Source organism: Camelus bactrianus, chromosome 3 (genome assembly GCF_048773025.1).
Source record: "Camelus bactrianus isolate YW-2024 breed Bactrian camel chromosome 3, ASM4877302v1, whole genome shotgun sequence".
Classification (NCBI taxonomy): domain Eukaryota; kingdom Metazoa; phylum Chordata; class Mammalia; order Artiodactyla; family Camelidae; genus Camelus; species Camelus bactrianus.
The window spans coordinates 6,274,117-6,295,157 of record NC_133541.1 but is presented as its reverse complement, the minus strand read 5'-3'; the positions used below and the strand labels follow the sequence as shown (position 1 = coordinate 6,295,157).

At 53.4% G+C, this 21,041-nt stretch overlaps 1 protein-coding gene across 2 annotated transcripts in view; it reads right to left on the bottom strand.

Annotated features, from left to right (window-relative positions):
• The window catches only part of TENT4A (terminal nucleotidyltransferase 4A), a 43,210-nt gene extending 22,169 nt beyond the window's left edge, over positions 1 to 21,041 (bottom strand). The window contains exon 1 of one of the 2 annotated variants that reach the window (XM_074356051.1): positions 18,665 to 21,041. In XM_074356051.1, coding sequence (XP_074212152.1) covers positions 18,665 to 20,265 — 1,601 coding nt within the window. In that variant the 5' untranslated portion in view covers positions 20,266 to 21,041. The remainder of the gene's footprint in view (positions 1 to 18,664) is intronic. The other variant, XM_074356045.1, reaches the window with a different exon arrangement.

The following is a 21,041-nucleotide window of genomic DNA, read 5'->3' as shown; positions in this document are numbered from 1 at the left end:
GGTGGGTTCGCTGCAGGGCCAGGTCAGAAGGAGACGCTGTCTGTCCACGGAGGAGACCGAGGGTGGTGGGGGTGTGGACGAGGGATGGCCTCGCCCCACTTCTGCACGAACGTAGCCACAGGTGCACAAAACTCACGAGAGGGTCTGAAGGCCACGTGCCAGGGCCCACAGGCCGCCTGCACGGGGCGGCGGTGGGCGACGCGCCGCCTCCTGCTCTCCAGCCCGGCGTGCTGCCGGAATTCGCGTTTTACAGGAACGTACTCATCGTGTGTACAGGTTAAAAAGTGAAAAGGGGAAAGGGTGGTACAGTTAAGGAGGTACACTTGACAATGTTCATTACACCACTGATTCTATTTAACATCTGGAAACAACAAAACATTAAACAAAAAAAGTCAACTGTATTTCTAGGCAACAAGATTATTTGTGATCTTTACATTCTTTTTGTTTGTGTTCATTATCTAGTTTTAACAGTGAATTATCGATTCTTTAATTAAAAAAAAAAAAAAGAACATCAAGCCAGTCAGGCTTCTAAAGCCCTGATACCACATTCTACTCCGCTGCTAAAAAGCAGTGAGGTCACCGAGTCCAGTCAGTTTCCCTGGTGCCAGGCCCTAAGGTCACACCCAGGTAGGGACACAGGTTAAGATGCTGCTGTGGGGAAGCAGGGAGGGGACCCCCATGCTCCCAGCACAGCCCCGCTGACAGAACCCCTGTGACGATGGGAGGTTCTAGAAGTGGCTACTGAGCACCTGAAATGTGGCTGATGCAACCAAGGATGAGTGGTAGTTTTACTTAATTCAATCTAAACAGCCACGTGAGGCTGGTGGCTGCTGTCTCAGCAAAGTTCCGGCTGCAGCTTCCTTTCCTCCACCCCAGACAGCCGTGCAACGTTAAACTCAACAGAGTGGATGCAGGCAGCCTCCTCTCCTGCATCCTCACTCCTCCCATCCTTGGAGACACCAGAGTCTAGGAAATGAGGGGCGGCTTCCCCAGAGGTCAGAGGCCTCCTCACCTGGGGGCCTGGAGAGAGGGCACACCTTCTCCATCACACACCTTCCAACAGGAGACCAAGTGATAAAAACACTCCTTGCTCCTGGGGCTCTCCAGTGTTCTCTAAAATAAACATTTAGAACCTTAGGGCTAAATGTGGACAAATAAGAGCCACGTCTATCAAAACTAAGCATTACAGTTCTTACTATAATTTAAACACAGACTCACTGCTACATTTACAAAACTAGGATATGATAGCTTAACAAGATGTTAGTAACAATGGTGCCTGATTAGAGCATTTTCCAAAGCAACGTGAATGTAACTGTGGAACCGAGCAAAGACTATTCTTCCATCTTCACTAAAATATACTGTTTCCCTTAATGTTTCAACATGTCTAAAATTGGGATGCATCTTTCAATCGATGGCTGAGCACGAAACCAATTCAAAATTAAACATTTTTCTTCCTTCCTGGTACATTGCATAACAGTGTGTCCCCTTAGTTCAACTGATCTATAGGACCCTGTCTATGTGAAGTTTGTATTTCTGACCCACAACAAAGACAATTTCAGATGGGTTGAGTTTTTGCACGTAATGGCACCTCAGATTCAAAAAATATGGGAATTAGAAGTTGACCACAAGGCACCTTGAGGAGAGCAAGAGTGACAAGGAGCACCCACTGGGGTGGGAGGCCTGCACTGTCACTTTGCAGCCATGAGGCCGAAAATGAACTCCAGAAACCTCTGAACAGCACAGACCTCCTCCTAAGCTGAGGCCCTGTGTCCATGCCGGGTGGGGCCTCAAGGGATGATGTTTGCAGGGAGCAGAGCTCTGGCCTTGTGGATGGCTTTGTGTGGTGGCGGCTTTAGCCTCTTCTTAAGGAGTGTCACCCACTGGGGCGTGGTGGGAAAGCCAGTTTGGTTTGCTGCCATGTGTACAAAAGGAACCCTGCAGGCAGCGGGAGGTAGGACAAAGTACACCTGATGGCCTGTCTCCGAGGAGTGGAATTCTGAGACACTAGCCGTGGCTGCTGGTCCATATGGGCAACTCGGATATTTAATTTGGAAGAATCTCAAACTGACACAACACAATGGAGAGAGCCCTGCATTGACGCACTTTTGGTTATTTTAAGAGAGAGAGAAATGGTAAGACTAGAATTTTCAGTGAATTTTAGTTTTAATCATGAAACTTCTGGAGAACAAACGTCTGAAGCATGATTAAGTAGTGCACTTTTAATCTAAGTATGAAAAATAAAGTTCACGAAAAATGAGAAGAGACATTTCTCATTTACGATCGCTCTCTTTTAAGAGTCCAAACCCACTTAAAAGGTAATGACCGACTTCTCAATTGTCAGCACTTTTCCCAAGTTAGCGTCTGCTTTTAGTACCAAGTATCAAGATCAGCCATGCTCAGTGTCTGTCTTGGTATCTGGTATGTGGTGGCTGTAAATACTTAAGAAATCCAACTCAGCTTTTTTAAAGAGCGAAAGACAGATTATTAAATTAGAGAACCAAACTCTGCAACTTCATAGCTAATAAAGCTATTCATGAAAACAGATGACCCATTTCAGGAGGATGGCTTTTGTCTTTAGAAGCTGAGCTGGCAGGGTGGCATGGTTCCCAACTCTGTCAGAATCTGAACCGAAGCCAGGCAGGGCTGGCTGGTTCTGAAGGGGGTGCCCCGGGGAAGCAGCCCTGCCTCCATTACCCTGCCTCCTGGACCTGGGAGCCTCAGTGTCCAGCCCCAGGCAAAGCCGGCTCCTTCTCCCATTCCCAGCCCAGCACAATTTCCAAGTTGTCCAATGGTGACATCTCTGTACTCAAACGAGGAAGACAGGCAGATGCGCTGCAGGAGGTAACAGACACACAAAAAAAACAAGGGACCAGAAGCGAGGACAATGAGATGTATTTAAAATAAAACCATGTGGACAGAAAAGGGGCAAAGGGAACAGGCCGAGCAGTTATTGATGCTGGTCTCCGAGGGGGAAGCAGAGGGATGCCTGTTCCCCTACATTTAAAATCCCCATAGCTTTTTCTAAGGAGGGAGCCATGGTCAGAGGGCAGATTTCATTCCTTTTTCTTAAGGGAAAAGAAAAACCAGATGAATGAGCACAACCTCCTCCGATTCGGTTACAAGAAGCATCAGCACCCAAACCCATAAATAAGCGCTGTGCTCTGCAGTGTTAACACATCCGACTTTCCCAACCACTGTCCCCACGGTCCCTGACCCCAGGGTCCTACCCTTCTGCTGACCAGGGGCCACCTTTACCTTTCACACTTGCATGCCCTTGGTCAACTCCAAATGCTTGTGCAAACACACCAGAAACTGTCTTCAACTATTAATTTATTCTTACTCTCTCCCTCTCCCCCTCCCTCCAACTCTTCATAAAACCTTCAAAAGCCTTAAAAAAAGTCAGTGGTTTCTCAGAAACTGGAGCTCCCTGCCCTCAGCCCACAATGTTCACTGTCCGCATTTTTGCCAAAAACAATGGCTTGGTGAAAGTATTCGGAGTTAACTCCTAGAGTCCTAGAGCTGATTTTCATGCACGCTTTGATGCCCCACAGCGAGATGGTGGAGACGGTGGATTCAGACCCCACTCTGCCACACAGACTGGGTCCAAGTTGGCATCTGCATCCCCACCGCCACAAGAACGGGCTGCTGAGTGCTGACCCATGCAGAAAGCCGAGGAAACGATTGAATCGCTTGTTTTGGGGGTGTTTTTAAAACAGCTGTTTACTGACACAGTTAATGAGCTAATTATAAGTCATTTTTATTTATTTTTATTACAAGCCAATTAATATCTGTATCAACTCTTTAGAAAACCCTGAATCAAATCTTCAAAGGTTAATTGCTTTCAATCTAAGTTCAAAAGCATAAGGAAACTAATTGAAACTGCACAGTAGAAAGCCTGTGGTTTCCAAGGTGTCCCCTCTTGTTGCTGATGCTCCCATCTGCCCCCCTTCAGGCCCTGCACCTCAGCCTCTGTCCCTTCCTGCAGACCTACCTGTGCACCTGTCCTTTCTCTAGAGCGGCTCTGAAGAAAGCTGCATGGGGCTCTGAAACGTTCATGGAAGCATGAGGCCCTGGGAGAAGCTGCTGCAAAGGGAAGAGCCTGAGAGCTGAGTGACAGGAAGCATGGGAGCTGGGCGGGGCTTGTGATCACATGACTTGGATCATCCTGGGGCAGACCCCCCTGCTCCGGGGACAGGCCAAGACCAGCCCAGGGTTAAAAGAACTCAGACCAACAAAAGAGCCAGGACAGAGGGCTCTGCAGCTGAAGAATCTTCAACATGGTAACTCTGACCCACGCAAATTCAGCTCCCAGAAAAAGCAAGCTTTCTCTCCCCTCCAGTCCTAGACCCTTCCTTGGATCAGTCACACAGTGCAGGCAGATGTCCAAGAGCCTAAACTGATGGCATGCAGAGGTGCCCCTGTGTGTCAGGGGAAATGACACTCTTCCACCCTGGCAGAACAAACCCAAGCCCACTACCAAAGCTAAGCAAAGGCCCTGGGGCCACATGGAGGCCTGAGAACCACAACAATCTTCTCTTTCAGGAAAGAAAGCAAGTGGTCAGATACCAGAAGCTTACAATTAAGCCATGGCAAAGATATTTAATTTAATGCATTTCTTCTAAATCCACTGCTGAAGACAGGGCATGCTGATATGGTTTCTCTAGAGAAAACTCCGGTGAAGCAGCTGGGAGCTTCCCGCAGGTTAGGATGAAGCCAACCCCAGCATTTCACAAACTGACTGAACAGGTATTCAGGTGGTTAGAACTACACAGAACTATTCCAATGCCATTTTGCATTACAGTCCTGAGAACCACCCCATGCCACATGTACCAGCTAAGGCAACCTAGCAGGAGGCGCCCCACTCCCTTAGCAAGGTCTCAACCCATCACCGGGCAAAAATGCCAGTGGGCCTCAGTCTTCTAACACTGGTGTCCTAAGGAACCCAAAACACAATGTGGGACCCCACACCCTGGAGAAGCTGACAGTCGGGAGGGCTGCTGGGGCAAGGAGTGGCCGGAGGCACCCAGCCCAAGCCAGGTGGACTGCCTCGGGCCACCCGGCCTCGTGGGGCAGCGACAGCACAGACCAGGGTGCTCAGAGGGACCTGTGTGGCCAAGTCTGAAAGCAGGGTCCCCAGGCTCTGCTCTCCAGCCCCAGGAGCTGGATCATTTTGAGATGAAAACAGCTGTATCTTCGCTACCTCTTCAGAGGCCCCTACACTCGATGTGAAGGTGAGCTGGATAACCTTCCGGGAAGCAGTCATGGTGAGAGTCTGGACGACGAGCCCCGGGAAGCTCCACGACACCCACATTCCAGCCTGTTCGTCAGTCTCCCGACTAGTCTCTGCAGCAAGTCCGCTGCCTCCACTTGACAGACAGCTCCTCACGAGACAGGCGGTAGATGGCCCCAGGTTACGCCACCGGGGCTCAATCCAGAGCTGCCGCAGCTCTCAGAGTTGACGTTCAGTCACAGAACTGAGAAGTCACACCCAGGAAGTGACCCAACACGTGTGCAGAAATCTTTATAAAAACTGAAAAGCTGTGAATCTCTCTCTAGTTATTCAGGAAATAAAATACATCAATACCATCTTTAAAAACTGTTTAAAAGAGTTTTTTAAGGCAGGGAGAATCACTTATCTGGAGTTAGATTTAAGCAAATAAAAATGACACATGTGACGTCTTTAAAGCTGCATTAAAAACACAGACAGCGGGGACGCAGCAGAGGGACGACCCTGTGAAGGGCAGCACGAGGGTGGCCGTCTGCGCACTGAGGAGGGGCCTCGGAAGAAAGCAGCCCTGCAGACAAGCGCGTGGGCTTCCAGCCTCCAGAACCGTGAGAAAATAAACACCTGTCACTTAAAAAAAAATAACAGATAGAAACATGCTTAAGTGTTAACAACAGGAAGATTATGGGTAGTTTCTTTTCTGTTATTTTCCAAGTTTTTTCAGTAAGTACATTGTTGCTCTTATAATCATGTCCCAAAAAAGTGGCCTCATTTCAGCTTTACTGGCACTGACTTTACTCCCAAGGTCAAAGGGCAGATATCGCTGTGCTTAAGTTTTAAGACTCTTGTCACCTTAGGTCTTTACATTCAGGCCAAACTCAAGTGAGCTTTCCCTTCTGGCTTGGCCCGTGCCTGGCATCCTGGGGTCCAGGGAACTACTCCTGTGACTCTGCTCAGTTCCAAGGTCGAGCAAGGCTTAAAGGCCCCTCCAGCTCCAAATTTCTGGTTCTACTGCCACCCCAAGTCACTGGCTTAGCATATATCCCCCCCAAAAGACAGGGCTCCTAAAAAAGCTACCACGCAATTCCAGGAGAACCTCCACAGATGTGGATGACTGAACCTAGGGGTGACCTGCGAGGAACGGGGTGTTCAAGTACCCCCACCCTCTCCAGCCGGACCACACTAAGTCCAGCTAACAGGCCTTCTCCACTGTCCCAGCTCCCACCAAAGCCACTGCTGCCAGAGGGCTGTGTTGAGGAGTCTGAGATTATACTCAGACTTAAAAAGAAACTGTTAACATTTATTACTGACACTGTCATATCACCATTCTCATTATGACAGTAAGGAGCTGACGTGTACCACTGCCGGCCCTGCCCAGCCACTGCACGACGCACTTCCCTGAGTACGATCCTGGTAACCACCATCACCTCCCTGTTCCACAGATGCCTGGGAGGTTACACAGCCAGCTAGAGCCTCCCGTCTGGCATGAAACTTCCTGGCATGGACCACTACAGTGTCTGCTCACACTCAAAGCACTCCCGGGAGCCTCGACTTCCCATCCCTGCCCCTCTCCGTTTGCTGACTGCTGAACTCTGGGACCTCAGCGCCACCTCCACCGCCTTAGCTGCTCCTTGCCTGGCCCTGGCCACTCAGTAGCAACATTAGACACGCACAGCTTCTCCCCAGAGATGCTGTCCTGGTGGGACAAGTTGTCCTAGAGACCCTCAGAGCAGGAAAGCCCACGTAATGCACCTGACTGAGGACGTGCCAATCACCTTCCACGTCACCAAATGGGAAAAGCACTCAGTGACCCTGTGTCCAGTTCCGTGGGCACGTGACCACAGCGGGTACTCATCACCCACCAGGTACCAGTGTGCTGTGGCCACCTGAGAGCCAGGTCTACCTCACACGCCAGGGCGTCAGCCTATGTGGGTGGGGAGTCTACTGTAACCAAAGCACTTAACTTCCTTGTAGCCAATATGCACACATCTATCAAAGCAAAGTTTGATTTGTAACATCTGAAGAATAAAAACCAATGTAACTTTTAATTATCAAATGTTTACTTCTCATTCAATCAGCAGGAATGTCTCTGTCCAGCTTAAAGGAAGAAATAACTCAGTTGTATGGATGTTGCTCGGCATGAACCAGACACGTCCAGCTCCTCCAGTCTCAGGAGGGAGAGGGGCTCCGGGTTCTGGCTCCAGGAGGTAGGAACCTCCCAGGGCCCCACCAAGGTGACCAAAAAAAAAAACCTAAGGTAATGGAAAATACAACAGTGCTGGAAAAGTACCAAAAATACACAGGGAAGGAAGGAGGAAGGGCAACGCATAGAATTTAATGGACCCAAAGACTTAAGTCTATATTGAAGCGGAGAAAGCAGATTCGAGTCATCATTCTGCAGTGACTGACCGCCAACCAACGGTGCAGCAGGTAAGGCTCTGGCCTGGGCTAGACTGAGCAAGACGAAGTAAGTCAGCCCCTCTTGCTGGCTGAGTTGGGCTGGGGGGCATGGAGAAGGCAGTAAAGTGAAACACAAGACTAAACCCAATGCAGAGCACACTCTGCAGAGATTCCAAATGGTGGCCAAGACCATCTTCATGGTGACTTTGTGTTGGGTGGTTGGGAATGGCCTCCCAAGAGCTGGTACTAGAGCCAAGACAGAGGGGCAAGAAGGAACCAGGTGTGCAAAGATCGGGAGACGACCCTGGAGACCGGAGGAACTGAGAGCAAGTCAGCATGGCCTGGAGAACAGGGGGAGCTCGAGTCTGCGACATCAGCAGCGAGGGTCGTCTGTCCTCTGCTGGGCCGACTTTAGAGCAAATGACCACCAGGCTTTTGAGGAAACCCAATGGCATTAAAGGACTGGATCAGAAGAGCTGGGCCTTGAGCAGGCTGAACTAGCTCCAGGCCCCCTCAAAAGGCCCACTGACTCACCCTAAGAGTCTCTCCACCCGGAGGACCAGTAGGTCCCAGAAGGGTCAGCCAAAGACACAACCTGCCCTCTCAACCCGCAGCCTGGGCTGAAAGGGAGAGCTCCCAGGAGGTGGCTCAGTCAGAGCACCAATAGCGACAGCAGAGACGGCCGGGAGGTCTGCCGGGCAGGGACGGCCACCCTGGGAACAAGTCACAGCAGAAAAGAGAGGCGAGCCCAGTTCACAATGAAGACAACCACCCCAGTACAGGAGAGACACAGGCTGGGATGAGGAAAACCCACTACAGTGTCCTGTGCCACAGAAAACCCTGGGAAGAACATGCCAGTAAACACGGGGCTAGGAGAGGGTGGGGAGCAGCAGGCGGGGACAGGGAAGCCTGAGACAGGCCCTTTACAGAAGATGGACAGAGAGGAAAAAGAGAGTGAGTCAAGCCATCCAAGTGGAGAAGGTGGAAGACTCCCACCAGCAGGAAGATGAATCAGGGACAACTCAAAGAACCGACAGAAGACCAGCCCCAAAGACAAGGCAGAGCCCGGTCTGCGGGCCGAAAGGGGGCTGCGGTCCAGGAAGACCCGACGCAGGGCTGACACAGACGTGGCAGGAAGGACCTGGTGAGGACGAGAGGCATCTGAATAAACCAGATTCACTGAAGGGGGATCAGTGTGGCCTCAGATTTCTGACTACATCCAAAGGCAGACGACGGGGTGCACACCGAGGCTCTGCAGCGGACACCTGGGAGTTCGGCGCAAGGCAGGCTTCGGGGACCCGGCCCCAGCCAGCGCTCCTTTAAGGACCTGACCGCTCAGCACGCGCAGCCGAGAGACGGGCGCAGCTCGGCCGTGCAGGCCTGCTGGGTGCTAGAAGTCCAAGATCAGGGTTCCGGCATGACTGGGTCGCGGCCAGACCCTCTTCCTGGCTTGCAGTTAGTCTCCTGTGAATCTTCGAGAGGGACACAAACTCCTCAGACAGATTCATCACCCGCTTTTTTCCATGAGATAACTTACAACAATACTTGAGAATTTCTTTGCACTTCATGAGCCATTCAACATATCCTCTTTTCTAGTTCAGCCATCATTTCAGAGATACACTTCAATTTTGCCTAAATTCAGAAAAGATGCCAGTAATAAAATACTCATGACTGCGCTGCACTAAGGCTCCATCTCCGCCAGCTCACCAAGTTCTTGTTTCTGGCTCTTAATTCAGGTGCACCAACTCCCTTCCCAGGGAGGCACTGGGGAAGCACATACGCTTTCTGACAAGTAGGCAGGCGTTGAGGCTCCAGTCCTTCTAGTTTCCAGTTGCACTGGAGGCAAAATGCTTCATCTACTGACTGAATTCACTTCTCCTGAAACTGAGTTACTGTCAAGAAGCACCGGGAGAATGCAGATCTGCACCCAAGGCACCGCCTGCCACTAAGGAGACTGCCAGTGGACTTGCTAGTCCTGCTTTCTGGTCTTTCAACTGTCTTCCAGAAACTCAGTCAACAGTTCATCAAATGCTCCATTTTTCATAAACTGTGATTTCTAAGAATTATCCAGATGCTAGGAGTCCTGCTGCCTCCACCACGACCTCCCCCCAGGCCGTCTGGAGTGTCTGGGGAAAGTGTGAACTTGGTCCCGATCCTCCCCAGTGCTCCCTCCCCCACCTCGTATGTCATCGGTCACAAGGCTGTCAAGTCAAAGTCCTCAGGGGAGGACCTAGGCCCCTCCTCCCCCAGTCTTCAAGAAAGCAAAACAGCAAAAAGCCCTCAAAGAGACACCAAACCAGGTCAGGCCTGTGTCCTGGGGACGTCTTCTTCATTTACCTCTGTCTGCAACTCCCCAATGTCAGAGCTAGTCTGACATTTCCAAGTGCAGCATCTTTGGCCAGATCACATTAGCCTGTCCAGGCTTTGGTTTTGTCTGCAGGCCAGGCGTAATATTACCCATTTCACGGGCCTGCTCTGAGAACTGGGGAAGGAAACTCGGGCAGGGAGCCGAGGCCCACATTGTGGGCCCGAATGGCTGCTGCTAACCAAGGGGACTGCCAGCGGGAAAAGACTGGATTATGTCACCAGCCCCATGTGCAGACTGCCTGCTGGACCCGATGCCCCAGCCATCAAGACTGTTCCACGGTGTTCTCTGCTAGGAACCCATTTCACACTTTATGTGTTCCTGAAACAGCAGCCCTTGGAAAAGGAGTTTACACTGGAAACTCAAAAACATAATTTCTAGATCTTTCCAGGGGTAACTTGCTGAGTAACACAGCTTCTGCTGTTGTTTGATTTTGGATAAATGTGGGCAGCAGTTACTGAATCAAACACTATGTTTCGAAAGTTACTGCTGTTCAGAGCTGACCAAACACAAGAACATTTGAATCTGAACTAAAATTAAACACAACTGAAATCAAGGTCCTCAGTCGCATCAGTCTCATGGTAAGTGCTCAGGAGCCACGCGTGGCTGGCGGCTACTGTGCAGGACAGCACAGAGCCAGAATCCCTCCACCCTCACGCACGTGCACCAGACGGCACTGCTCTAGGCCTGACGTCCCCAGGCCCTGGCCTTCCATTTTCTGCACTGTATACAGAACGTGTGCTAGAAGCTGCAAAGAGCAGAGAGTTAACATGACACCCACTCCCCCGAACCTGTGCACAGAGCAAAACCAGAACCCTTCAAAGAGCTTGAAGCAAGTTACACAGGGCAGAGCCCGCACCCCTGATAAAATACAGCAGGAGAACCCTGAGAGCTGTGTGAAGACAAAAATGTTGCTTAAAACCTAGAGAACACACGACTCAGGCATTGTTTAAGCCTTAAAAGTAGAAAAGTATGTCTTGGCTCAAAGGGAGAAAGAATTTCCAGAGCATCAGGTGTGTTTCCAGCCGTGCCCGTCGCTTCTCTGAATTAGTCTCCAGCAGTCTCTCCAAGAGAAAAGTTTTGGCCTGAGAAAGTCGTCTGTGTCCAGTTGGCAATGAGAACTATTTAATTTTTGGTTTCGATTTCGTCAGAGGAGAGAAAAGGAAAGGAGCAGCCTTTCTAACCCCACACATGACAACTCATACAGGGTCCACATCTCCTCTGTACCCCCTGGGGGTGGACACAGGCCCACTTCACAGGTCGGGAAACTGAGGCTCACAAGTCAGAATCCACAATGAAATCAGCCAAATCCAGAGCCGGGAACTAACCAAGCAAGCTCAAGGCCACGCACATGCCTCTAGATGCCAGGAAGCGGATTCAAGCAGTAAAAAGCAAAAAAACACAAATAATTTGACTCTTTATTTCCCTTTAACTCCTGCATCCCAGCCATTCCTTCACTTTTCCAGGATTCTGGAAATGTGAGGATCACCTGAAGTCTCTTCAGACATGGAAAGATATAAACCACCTACATCCCCATGTTGTTATCCACTTAGGAAATTAATTCTGATCTTAAACCACAGAGAGCGCCTAAATGCTAAATGTGTAAAACAGTTGATCTGGGAATTAAAAAGAGTACAAACCCACAATAAAAAGGCATGTTGCTGATAACCAAAGCCACTCCCTGCCAAAGGGAACCTCAGAGCTGCGAGGATGTGGAGAAGGAAAAACTTCTTCCCGGAGGCGCCCAGGCCAGGGCGGGGTCCAGCCTCTGCCCCCTCCTCGTGGCCAGCAAAGGGAACACAGGCCTCCAAAGGCCAGGACAGGCGTGACCAGCTCACAGGACACTCACCAAGTACCAAGTTTTCTAACTTTTCACGTTAGGTATTAATTTTTTTTTTTAAAAGGCCAGTTAAAACTATATGGAGATGCCTTTCAAACACTGTCTAGAATTTTTCTGAACGTCTTCTGCTTTTACATTCTGTATTATACAAAACCGATTTAACCACACTCTTCAGGAAGGCAGGCAGATACACTGCAGTAGATTTTACTTTATTCTACATTTGAAAAACTTCAGAGTTGGCAATCAAATCTTTAGAAATTCTAAGACAAACAGCAAAAGGTATTTTTAGCATTTGGTTTATTTGAACGCTGTAGACTCGCCACACCTCCCCTGCTCCTCAAAGCTGGCAGATCCATCCTCTCTCTCTCTCTCTCTCAGACACTTACTCTCGCCCGCCAGTCCTGGCTTGGCACTGGGAACACAGGCTAGGACGTGGCCCCGCCTTCCCCGAACAGACACCAGAGAGCAGTGATCCGTTCTTAAGAGCAGCAGTTTAACTGCACAGGCAGGGATGGGGCTCTGAAGCGGGGGTTCTGAGCAAGACGCCACTCCCATCAACCTGGGCTGAGGACAGTGGGGTGGGGCCTTCTGCAAAGCCAGGATGAACTGTCGTGTGCCCACATGTTTGGACTCCAGAAGCAACCTGGGTGAGTCACCAACCAGCCTCCCACAGCACAGAAACGGCACCTTCCCTAAGCAGGCCAAGGCAAGACACCTCACGAACAGGACTATTAGACCGCCGTAATCTTCATACACTTGCTCACGTGCCTTTCATGGGAACTTTTCTCACATGACATGTTTTAAGAACAGCTCACGTGAGAGAGGCACAGAAAGGCACTCACGGCCATGATCACTCTGGTCGCCCTGAGTTCAATGGCGATGACCCAGCCGGGGGACAGACAGAACCAGCTATCTGCAAGAGACATCGTGATGGGCTGGAGTCCAGTCAAAAGAGAGAAGTGTTGGGGGAGAAAACCCACAACCTCCTCAGTACCTGCTTCCCACAGCAGAGAAGTCTACCTACAGGAGGACACCTGCATGTGCGGCCAGCAGCCTCCAGAAGATTCCATACCCTGATCCCCAGAATCTGTGGCCACAATGAAATCATTGCCATTCCTGAGGATCGTGCTGTATCACTACACGCCCTTAACGCAGCCAACCAGGTGCGCCTGACCCAACTATGCGAGCCCTTAAGGCAGGCTTCCTCCAGCTGGCAGAGACAGAGAGGTTCAAAGTGCTGTTGCCGCTTTGAGGATGGAAGGTTCTCGAGCCAAGGGATGCAGGTGGCTTTAAGGAGCTGAGAGAGGCCCCAGCCGGCTGCCAACAAGAAATCACGGACCTCAATCCTAAAACCACGAGGAGCTGCATTATGCCAGTAACAAGAGCGTCCTCACAAGAGGACCCTGAGCTCCAGCAGAAAACACAGCGGCCAACGCCTGACTTTAGCCTGGTGGGTGCCTGAGCAGAGACTCCTGCCCCCATCCCCGACCTCTGACCCACAGAAACTGTGAGACAATCCATCAGTGCTGTCCTAAAGTCACTGAGTCTGTAGACACTGGTGGCACAGCACAGGCAAACCAGTGCAGCCGGGAGGCCTTACAGTGAGACATTTAACTCGAAGTGCGAATCCCAAGCTGTCCGGGAGACGCCCCCGACCCCCTCGCTGGGAGGCCCACTCGCGGTGCGGACATCTGCCCCGAGCACAAAACCAGCTGTCTGCCTGTCCTCAGGGGCCGCACTCACTCAGCCGCCTTCCAAGAGGGACCCTGACAAGCTGACCAGAGTCTTCCAGACGGGCCTCTCCACAGCTACTGGCCAGGGGCCGCTTCTGCCTGACACTGTGGCAATTTCCAGGTGGCAATCTCCCACGAACCTAGGTAGTATGACCCAGTCACTCCTCTTCCGTTAGCCTACGTTCTGGCTGTGTCATCAAAGTCAAGATCACAGGTTTCTGTTTGTTCTCTACAACCCTCTTTTACTCCACAATCAAAAAATCAAATCCTAAACCGTGATGACCTCACCAAGGCACAAAGTCTCAGTTTCAAAACCGTTATCTCCCTTCCGTTTACGTGAGTGCATTTAAAATGGAACCAAAATTTCACATTAAATAGTGACCAAAAGAAGGCCTGAGATTTTACCTTGAAAAACAAATCTTAAAATTATGAAAAATTTTACTTTAAAACATTCCGTTAAAAATTGCTCTTAAAAGTATTAAATCACAACCCCATGTTACTCCTAAGCAGCAGCAAACGGCACGGCCTTGGCACTGCTTTCCAGTCGTGAGCTCACAGCAGCAGAGGGCCTGCTTTTACCCAGCCCTGACCTCCACACCAGAAGCATTAAGGAGGCCATTTTTTGCAAAAATCATTTGAGGGGCCCATTCTTTCAAAGCCCCCAGCATCTGCCAGCCTACTGAAAACTCTGACCCTCCACTTCCAGAGTCTGTCTTGTCCTCTGTTCCCCCTCCTCCTCCACGGCAGCCTCGTCCCCAAGTGTTGTCCTAACGTTTCCCGTCCTCCTTTTACTGGTGACCAGGCATCACTTATCCCAACTTTGTCACAGCCAGCATCTTGCACTAGATTTTCAATTTCACCTTGCAGAGAGAGTGGCCGTGGTGCGACAGGCGGGAACTGCGATGCTGCTATTAAGCGGGAGGAGTGGGAGTGGGAGCTGGTCACGGTCAGCGCAGCAGCACATCCATGCACAGTGCAATCAGCTGTGTTTCCCTCTACGAACCCACACCCCCGGGGTCTCTGAGGGTGCGCACTCGGGAAAGCAGGCCCGTGTGAGACCAGCGCCTTCCGAGACAGATCTCACAATAACCTCTCCCAGACATCCCAGGATGTCACAGGGCGAGACTGGAACAAGACAAAGGCTACTAGAGTCATGACAGCCATGGCCTTCACCTGGGCCCCCAAGGACATGCCAGGAGGTCATTTGTGCTAAGTCAGTTTGGAGTTGAGAGGGAGAGGAAGGAGCCTGAATCTTCTCCAGGCACTGACTCTCAGGAGAAAGGAGGGAAGCGGAACACATGTGGAGTCAGAAAGAACCCTGTGGGCGTGGCTGACCATTCCTACAAATGACATCTGTCCATTTCTCACAGATTTCAGACCAAGTGAATTTTGTTTGGAGAAACAGATGTTAAAAAATGGAATGTTGTCAAGGGATCTGCAGAGAGGACACTGCATGTCACTCTCTACAGGCGGGCAGGCCTGAGAGGACAAAGCCCAAACTGAAGCCTGGACAAGCCTGGTTCGCAGGCGTCCACCAGGCACTGGGTTCTTCCTCATTTGAGTACGTTCTTCCAGGGACCTACCTGATCTACTACAGCACCAGAAAGGACGCAGCGCAGTATCTGAGGCCCACGCCCCTACCCTCACGTACGCAGGACTGTTCTTCGCCTTTAAACTGAGAAGAGTCCCAAAGGTGTTAGACTGACCAGGGCAGGGCGACAAGGGCCAGGAGGTGAGGGTAGGTCAAAGTGGCAGCAGCCAGAGGCTGGGAGGCACAGGCCCCCAGAGCCTGTCCAGCCCCCTCCCCACATCTCCAGGTCAGAAGCCTGGGCAGAGAGGACATCTCACACTGCCCACACCGCTCCCAAAATAAAAGTCTGAGAGTTCACCCCAAAAGTGGACTAAGAACTAGAGCCAATGGCAGCTCCCAAAGTAGCATGCGACCTTCTCCACTCCGAAGGTTCTTGCTCTAGTCTCAGTCCGCTTTCACCTGTTTTTCCTTCATCCTTCTCAAGGATGAAAACAGGTTGGCCACCTCTCAAGGCAGCCACCAGGCAAAGTTTCCAAAGGCAGAAACCTCCCCAAGAAAGAAGAGCCAGGTGCCACCCAGGCTAGCAAGCAAAGGCTCAGCTGCGTTCAGCTGATGCCACTCAAACTCCTGTCACACTGGCAACCGCTTACCCCTCCTTGAGGGCTGAGACGCTGTCTCTCCAGAAACGCCTGTCCTGAGGCTGCATGGGCTGAGCCACTGCTCATCAACAAGATCTGTTTCCGCAGGTTGCACTAGGGGCTCTCGCACCTCGGTTCCCTCATCCTAAGCCACATGTGGAGGACTTCCTGGTGGCCTTCCTCATCACTCTGGGTAACCTGCGCCCAGGAGCAAGCTCCAGGCAGAGCCAATTCTCCATACCAAAAGGTTAGTTCCCATAAGCCCAGCGGATGGACCCCCTCTAAACTATCATTAGGCTCGCCTCCCTCCTCCAACCGTAGACAAGCTCACTGGCTTGACCACTGCTCGGGTTCAGTTTCTCCCCTCTGCCCTTCCAAGTTGGCAGTCTGCTAGGATTCAGAGCAGTGAACCAAGCGGAGGGCACCTGCCCTTCCAGGCACATGGCAGCCAATCCCAGCAGACTCCTTCTCTAGGCAGAGATAGAAGAAAATGGACAGCCCCAGGGATGTACTGGGGATGCGGTACACGCCACCCACAGAGGCAAGCCCGCAAAGAGACAAAAAGAGCAGTAACGTGAGTGTTAGTTACTGCAGTGGCCCCTACTTAGGTGGGCTGAAACACAGAACTGCTGGCTGCTTCAGAGTCCGCTTCTTGGCCCTACATCACAGGGCCTCGGAGCTGACTTCTAACAGGCTGGCAGGGAGTGGAGCAGTGAGACCCCAACAGAGAGGGAGAGCAGGCCCCCAGACGGGGCCCAAGTGGCAGCGCCCTGGAGAAACACTGAGTGTCAAGCTTTGGCCTCTAAACTAAGGGGGATGAATGAGATGCCATCCCAGAGTCCCAAGGGTGTGGGAACTGACCAAACCTGCTGGCACAGGTGATCACCCCACTGGCAGGGCTGGGAAAGGTCCAAAGTGGGACAAGAGTATGTGAAAGATGACCATCTTCGGGTTATGTGAGCAACCTCACTAGAGATGCCGACAGTCCCCGTGAGGGTGAGGAGGATGAGGTCCAGAAAGACTGAACAGGATCTGATGAAAAACTGGACACAGAAGCCAGAAGAGGGTGAGGGGAGTGAGACCCGCACACCTGGACAGTCAGTGCTCCTGTGTGCAGGGCCGGGGCATTCCCTGACCAGGGACAGGTTTCCCACTCAGGGTCCTAAGGCTGCACGTCTCCCATGCCAACCCCTCCCCCAGATCCCAGCCCAGCACCTGGCTTGTAGTGGGCTCGTTTATTAAGAAAAGCCACAGCCACATACATACAGAGTGCACTGAGATCTACGAGAAACTTACGGGCAAGGAAAGTTTCCAGACCCTGCGCAATTCACACCAGAGCACCATGCTACCACTGGCATGAGCGCCTAAAAGGAAGAAGTGGGAGTCCGGACGGTCCAGGCCCCAGGATGCTCTGCAAATGAGGACCACGTGTCCTCCTAGTTTCCTGGTGCTGAGACCCAAAGTGGATTCCAGTTACATGACAGCCTGGAAACCTACAGGCTGTCATGTAACTGGAATGATGCCAAACATCAAGACACCACCCCACCATCTCTCCTCGGAAAGTTCTACACGTAAGACCGAAGGGAGAGAGGGAAGGGGAAGCTGGGTTCCTATTTAGGGCTGAAGTGCATACTCAGGCTTCCGAAAATTTAAGAAAGTAACACTTCCAGCCCACACCAGGTGAAACATGTTGCAGAACACGCAATATTACTGTGTATCATATACATTTTAAAGCAGTATCAATTTAAGTGTTTTACAGCATATTTCAAATGAGAATAAACAGACCCATCAGAGAAAAAGTTACTTTAAGAAATAATCCCAACACCTAGCAACTGTAGGATTTATAAGGCTCTAACGTTTTACAACCCTAACACCCTGGAAAATCCTTAGATGCCCTTTAAGTCAGCATGCAATTGTGCAAGAAAACTTTAAAGTTCTAAAATACTAACATAAAACCTAGGTACCTATACCTTGTTTCCAGGTGCTCAGAAAAGCACAGGAAAGCAAAAAGGCTGGGTAAATAGCACTTACACCAGAGCAGCCTCACCTGGGGCTGCTCCAACCCCCACATATCAATCTTTTTTTTTTTTTAAACCAGTCCTTGCCGCCAGTAATTGCACTAACCCTAAACAGACTTTCTAACTCCCTCTAGGCTAATATGGAAATACCTTTAGACACTTCCTAGAGAATATGTGCTACAAACGTTTTTATTTTCTTCGAATGCTATTAGAGTGTTTAAAAAAAAAAAAAGGGAGCCTGAAGATCATTCTATGTTGATTTCAGCACAAAATTAAATCACAAGCAAGCTCTCTCTTGAAAAAGTCACTTCTAAATTAGCTGTCGGTTAAATTGTATCGCTACCAAAATCCTACTCATCTTTTAAACGGATTACCTGGGAGGGAAAAAAATTACATTTAACCAGTATTTTACCTTCAACTTGATTCACGTTCCTAGCAATACTAAAACCCTCGGCAACTTAACATAAAACTCCACACCTATCTCCACCCAACTTTAACAAAAGGCCCCTAACCTGTCGAGGAAGAGAGGATTGAGAGAAAGTATCTGATCTCCTTTCCAGTTTCAAGGGAAGATAAGAAAAACATCTGCACAAGTCGGATTCAGCAGCCCCTTTCTCAAACTGTTAGTTCTAGAATCTGGACACATTACTCGTTTATAAAAGAAGCTTAAAATTCAAATAAATAGAAGTAAATTAAAAGCCTCATGGCAGAGTCGGACTTTGGCCTCCAACACCCAAACTCGAAAAAAAACGGGAGCCCGGATGGGGACTCCAAGCGCCCGCGGCGCTGCCCGGGGAGCCCCGCGGCCAATCGCGCGCCCCGCCGGGCCCAGGTCCCCACGCAGCACGAGGGGCTTGGGGCCCCTGGCCGCCCCCTCCCCTCCCCAGATCCCCGCGCCGGGCCGCGCGCACTCACCCCTGGATGCCCGGGCTGTACGCGCGGCTCTTCCACGGCGTGCCGGGCCGCGGCGCCTGGGGCCCGGGGCCACCCCCTCCGCTCAGCGCGGCCGCGCGGCTGCCGGACAGCAGGTAGTTGAGGCCGTAGGTGCTGGCCTTGTTCTCGCGTTTCCGGCGGCCGGGGTGGAACTGGTGCTGAGGCGGGGAGCCGGCGGGCGCGGGGCCCCGCGGCCCAGGGTGCCCGTTGACCGCGCCGGGGGCGCTCGGAGGGCCGTCTGCGAAATGGAAGAAGGCGCCGCCGCGGCCGCCGCCCGCCCGGCCCAGCGAGGCGCTGCTCGAGGACGACGAGGAGCAGCCCGGGCTCTCGGTGCCCGACTCGGCGTTGGACGAGGACGACGACGACGACGACAGCGAGGGCGACTTGTGCAGGCGCCGGGCGCCCTCGGCCGCGGGCCCGAGCGCCGTCAGCAGCGCGGGGGGCAGCGCGGCAGGGCCGGGCGCGGGCGGTGGAGGCGACGCGGCGGGCAGCGCGGGCCCCGCCAGGCCGCCGCCACCCAGCCCGGCCGCCCCCGCCGCGGCCGCCGTGTCCAGCGCGGGCGAGTTGAGGCAGAAGTAGGACGCGAAGCCCGAGCCACCGCGGCCCACGCCCTGCGAGGTCTCCCAGATCTGCATCCACAGGGCATTGGCCGGCCCCTTCTGCTCGGGCTGGATCCAGGCCACGCGCGGATCCATCCACGCGCCGCCCCGCGGGCCCGCGCGCCCGCCCGCCCCGCCGCGGCCCCGCCCCCGCCGCGCCCCGAGCCCCGGCCGCGCCGCGCACGGACGGACGGACGGACGGGCCGCTGGCGGAAGGGCGGGCGGGCCTGCGCCGCGGCGCGGGCCGGCTCGCAGCGGCGGCTCCCGTCGGGGTCCCGGGTCGCGGCGGCCTGGCGGGGCCCGGGCAGGCCGCGGCGGGCTGCTCGGGCCTGTCGGGCTCCCTTCACGCGGCGCGGGGTGGGCGCGGGGGCCGCGGCGGCGGCGGCGTTCCACACGGGCCGGCGGGAGAGGCCATCGGAGGGGGCGGGCGGCCGGGCCGAGGGGGCGGGCCCAGGCGCCGCGCGGCCCGGGACCCGCGGGAGGGCCGCCGCCGTGCGCCGGGCCCTCAGTCACGCTCGCGCCGCTCGCTCCGTGCTCCTGCGGCGGCGGCGGCGGCGGCGAAAAGACACTCTCGGCGGCGACAGGGCGAGGGGGAAGGAGGGGGCGCCGCCGCCTCCGCTCCAATGAGGGGCGGGGAGGGAGCGGGGCGGGGGCGGGGGCGGGTGGGGAGGAAGTGCGGCCTCCCGTGCCGGGGCCGGGACGCCAGTGCGCACGCGCGGCCGATTTCAAATCCTCACTAGACACCGCCGCCTTGGTTACCGCGGCTGCGTACTGGGGTTCTCGGCGAGGGAGGGGACACCGCGTCGGAAGGATACGCGACTGGGAGGGGCTGGAGCGGGACACCGGTGGCGGCGTGGGACTTTCTTGACCAGACCCGGCTGCGGTGGGATAGGGAGAAGCCACAAGACGCCGCGCCGCCCTGGGTCCGGCTGCGTCCACAAGCCACACCTCCCACCGCGGCGCGCAGTAGAGGCGTGGAGACATGCGCGCTGGGGCCGGGTTGGGGGGAGGTACACCCGCCGCGCTTGCGCATGCGCAGGGGCGCGAGGCCGGGGCCGCCGATGGAAGTTTCCGTGAAAGTCGGCGGGGGCGCGCCCTCTGTCCGCAGACCGGCCAGCCCTATGTCAGTGCCGGGCCAGCCCCGCCGCGGCCCCGTCGCTGCTCCAGGGAAAGGACAAAAATGCCCCAAGCTCCCTCTGGTCCGTCCGGATCCTGCGAGCAGCCGGGTCACGCTGTGGCTACTGGTGTCCGTGCCTGCCCACGTGCTCGCCGGCGTCCTGGGGGAGCAGGCCGCCTGGAGTTGGGGCCCTGGGGGGGGGGGTTGGCCTGGCAGAACCCTTTTCTGCCTGTCTCCTCACAGGCTTTTATGTGTTCTTTAAAAAGTGATTTTCTATGCAGAAAATGAAGTTGAAGCTTACAGCTTAGCTTACTGGTGCGATTTCCCCAGGCACGCTTGGCAGTGCTCCCCATCAGAGAAACAGCCCGTGTGCTTGGCTGTGGGGCCGCGTGGCCTGGATTATTCAAGCTGGCACAGGGTCCGCAGGATTCATTAGTGAATTGCTCTGCTGTCTGCTCTCTGAGGTCCCTGTGTCCAGAGAATGCTCTGAGCAGGGTTTGTCAGTGGCACTGTTTGGAATGCAATGTTAACCACACATTCTGTGAAGTCCAAAGCAAATCTGTCTGTGCCATGGGAGCCTAGACTGCGTGCCGGACACTGCTGCCCCACCCGTCCTGGTCCAAGCCCCTGGAATGCTTCCCCG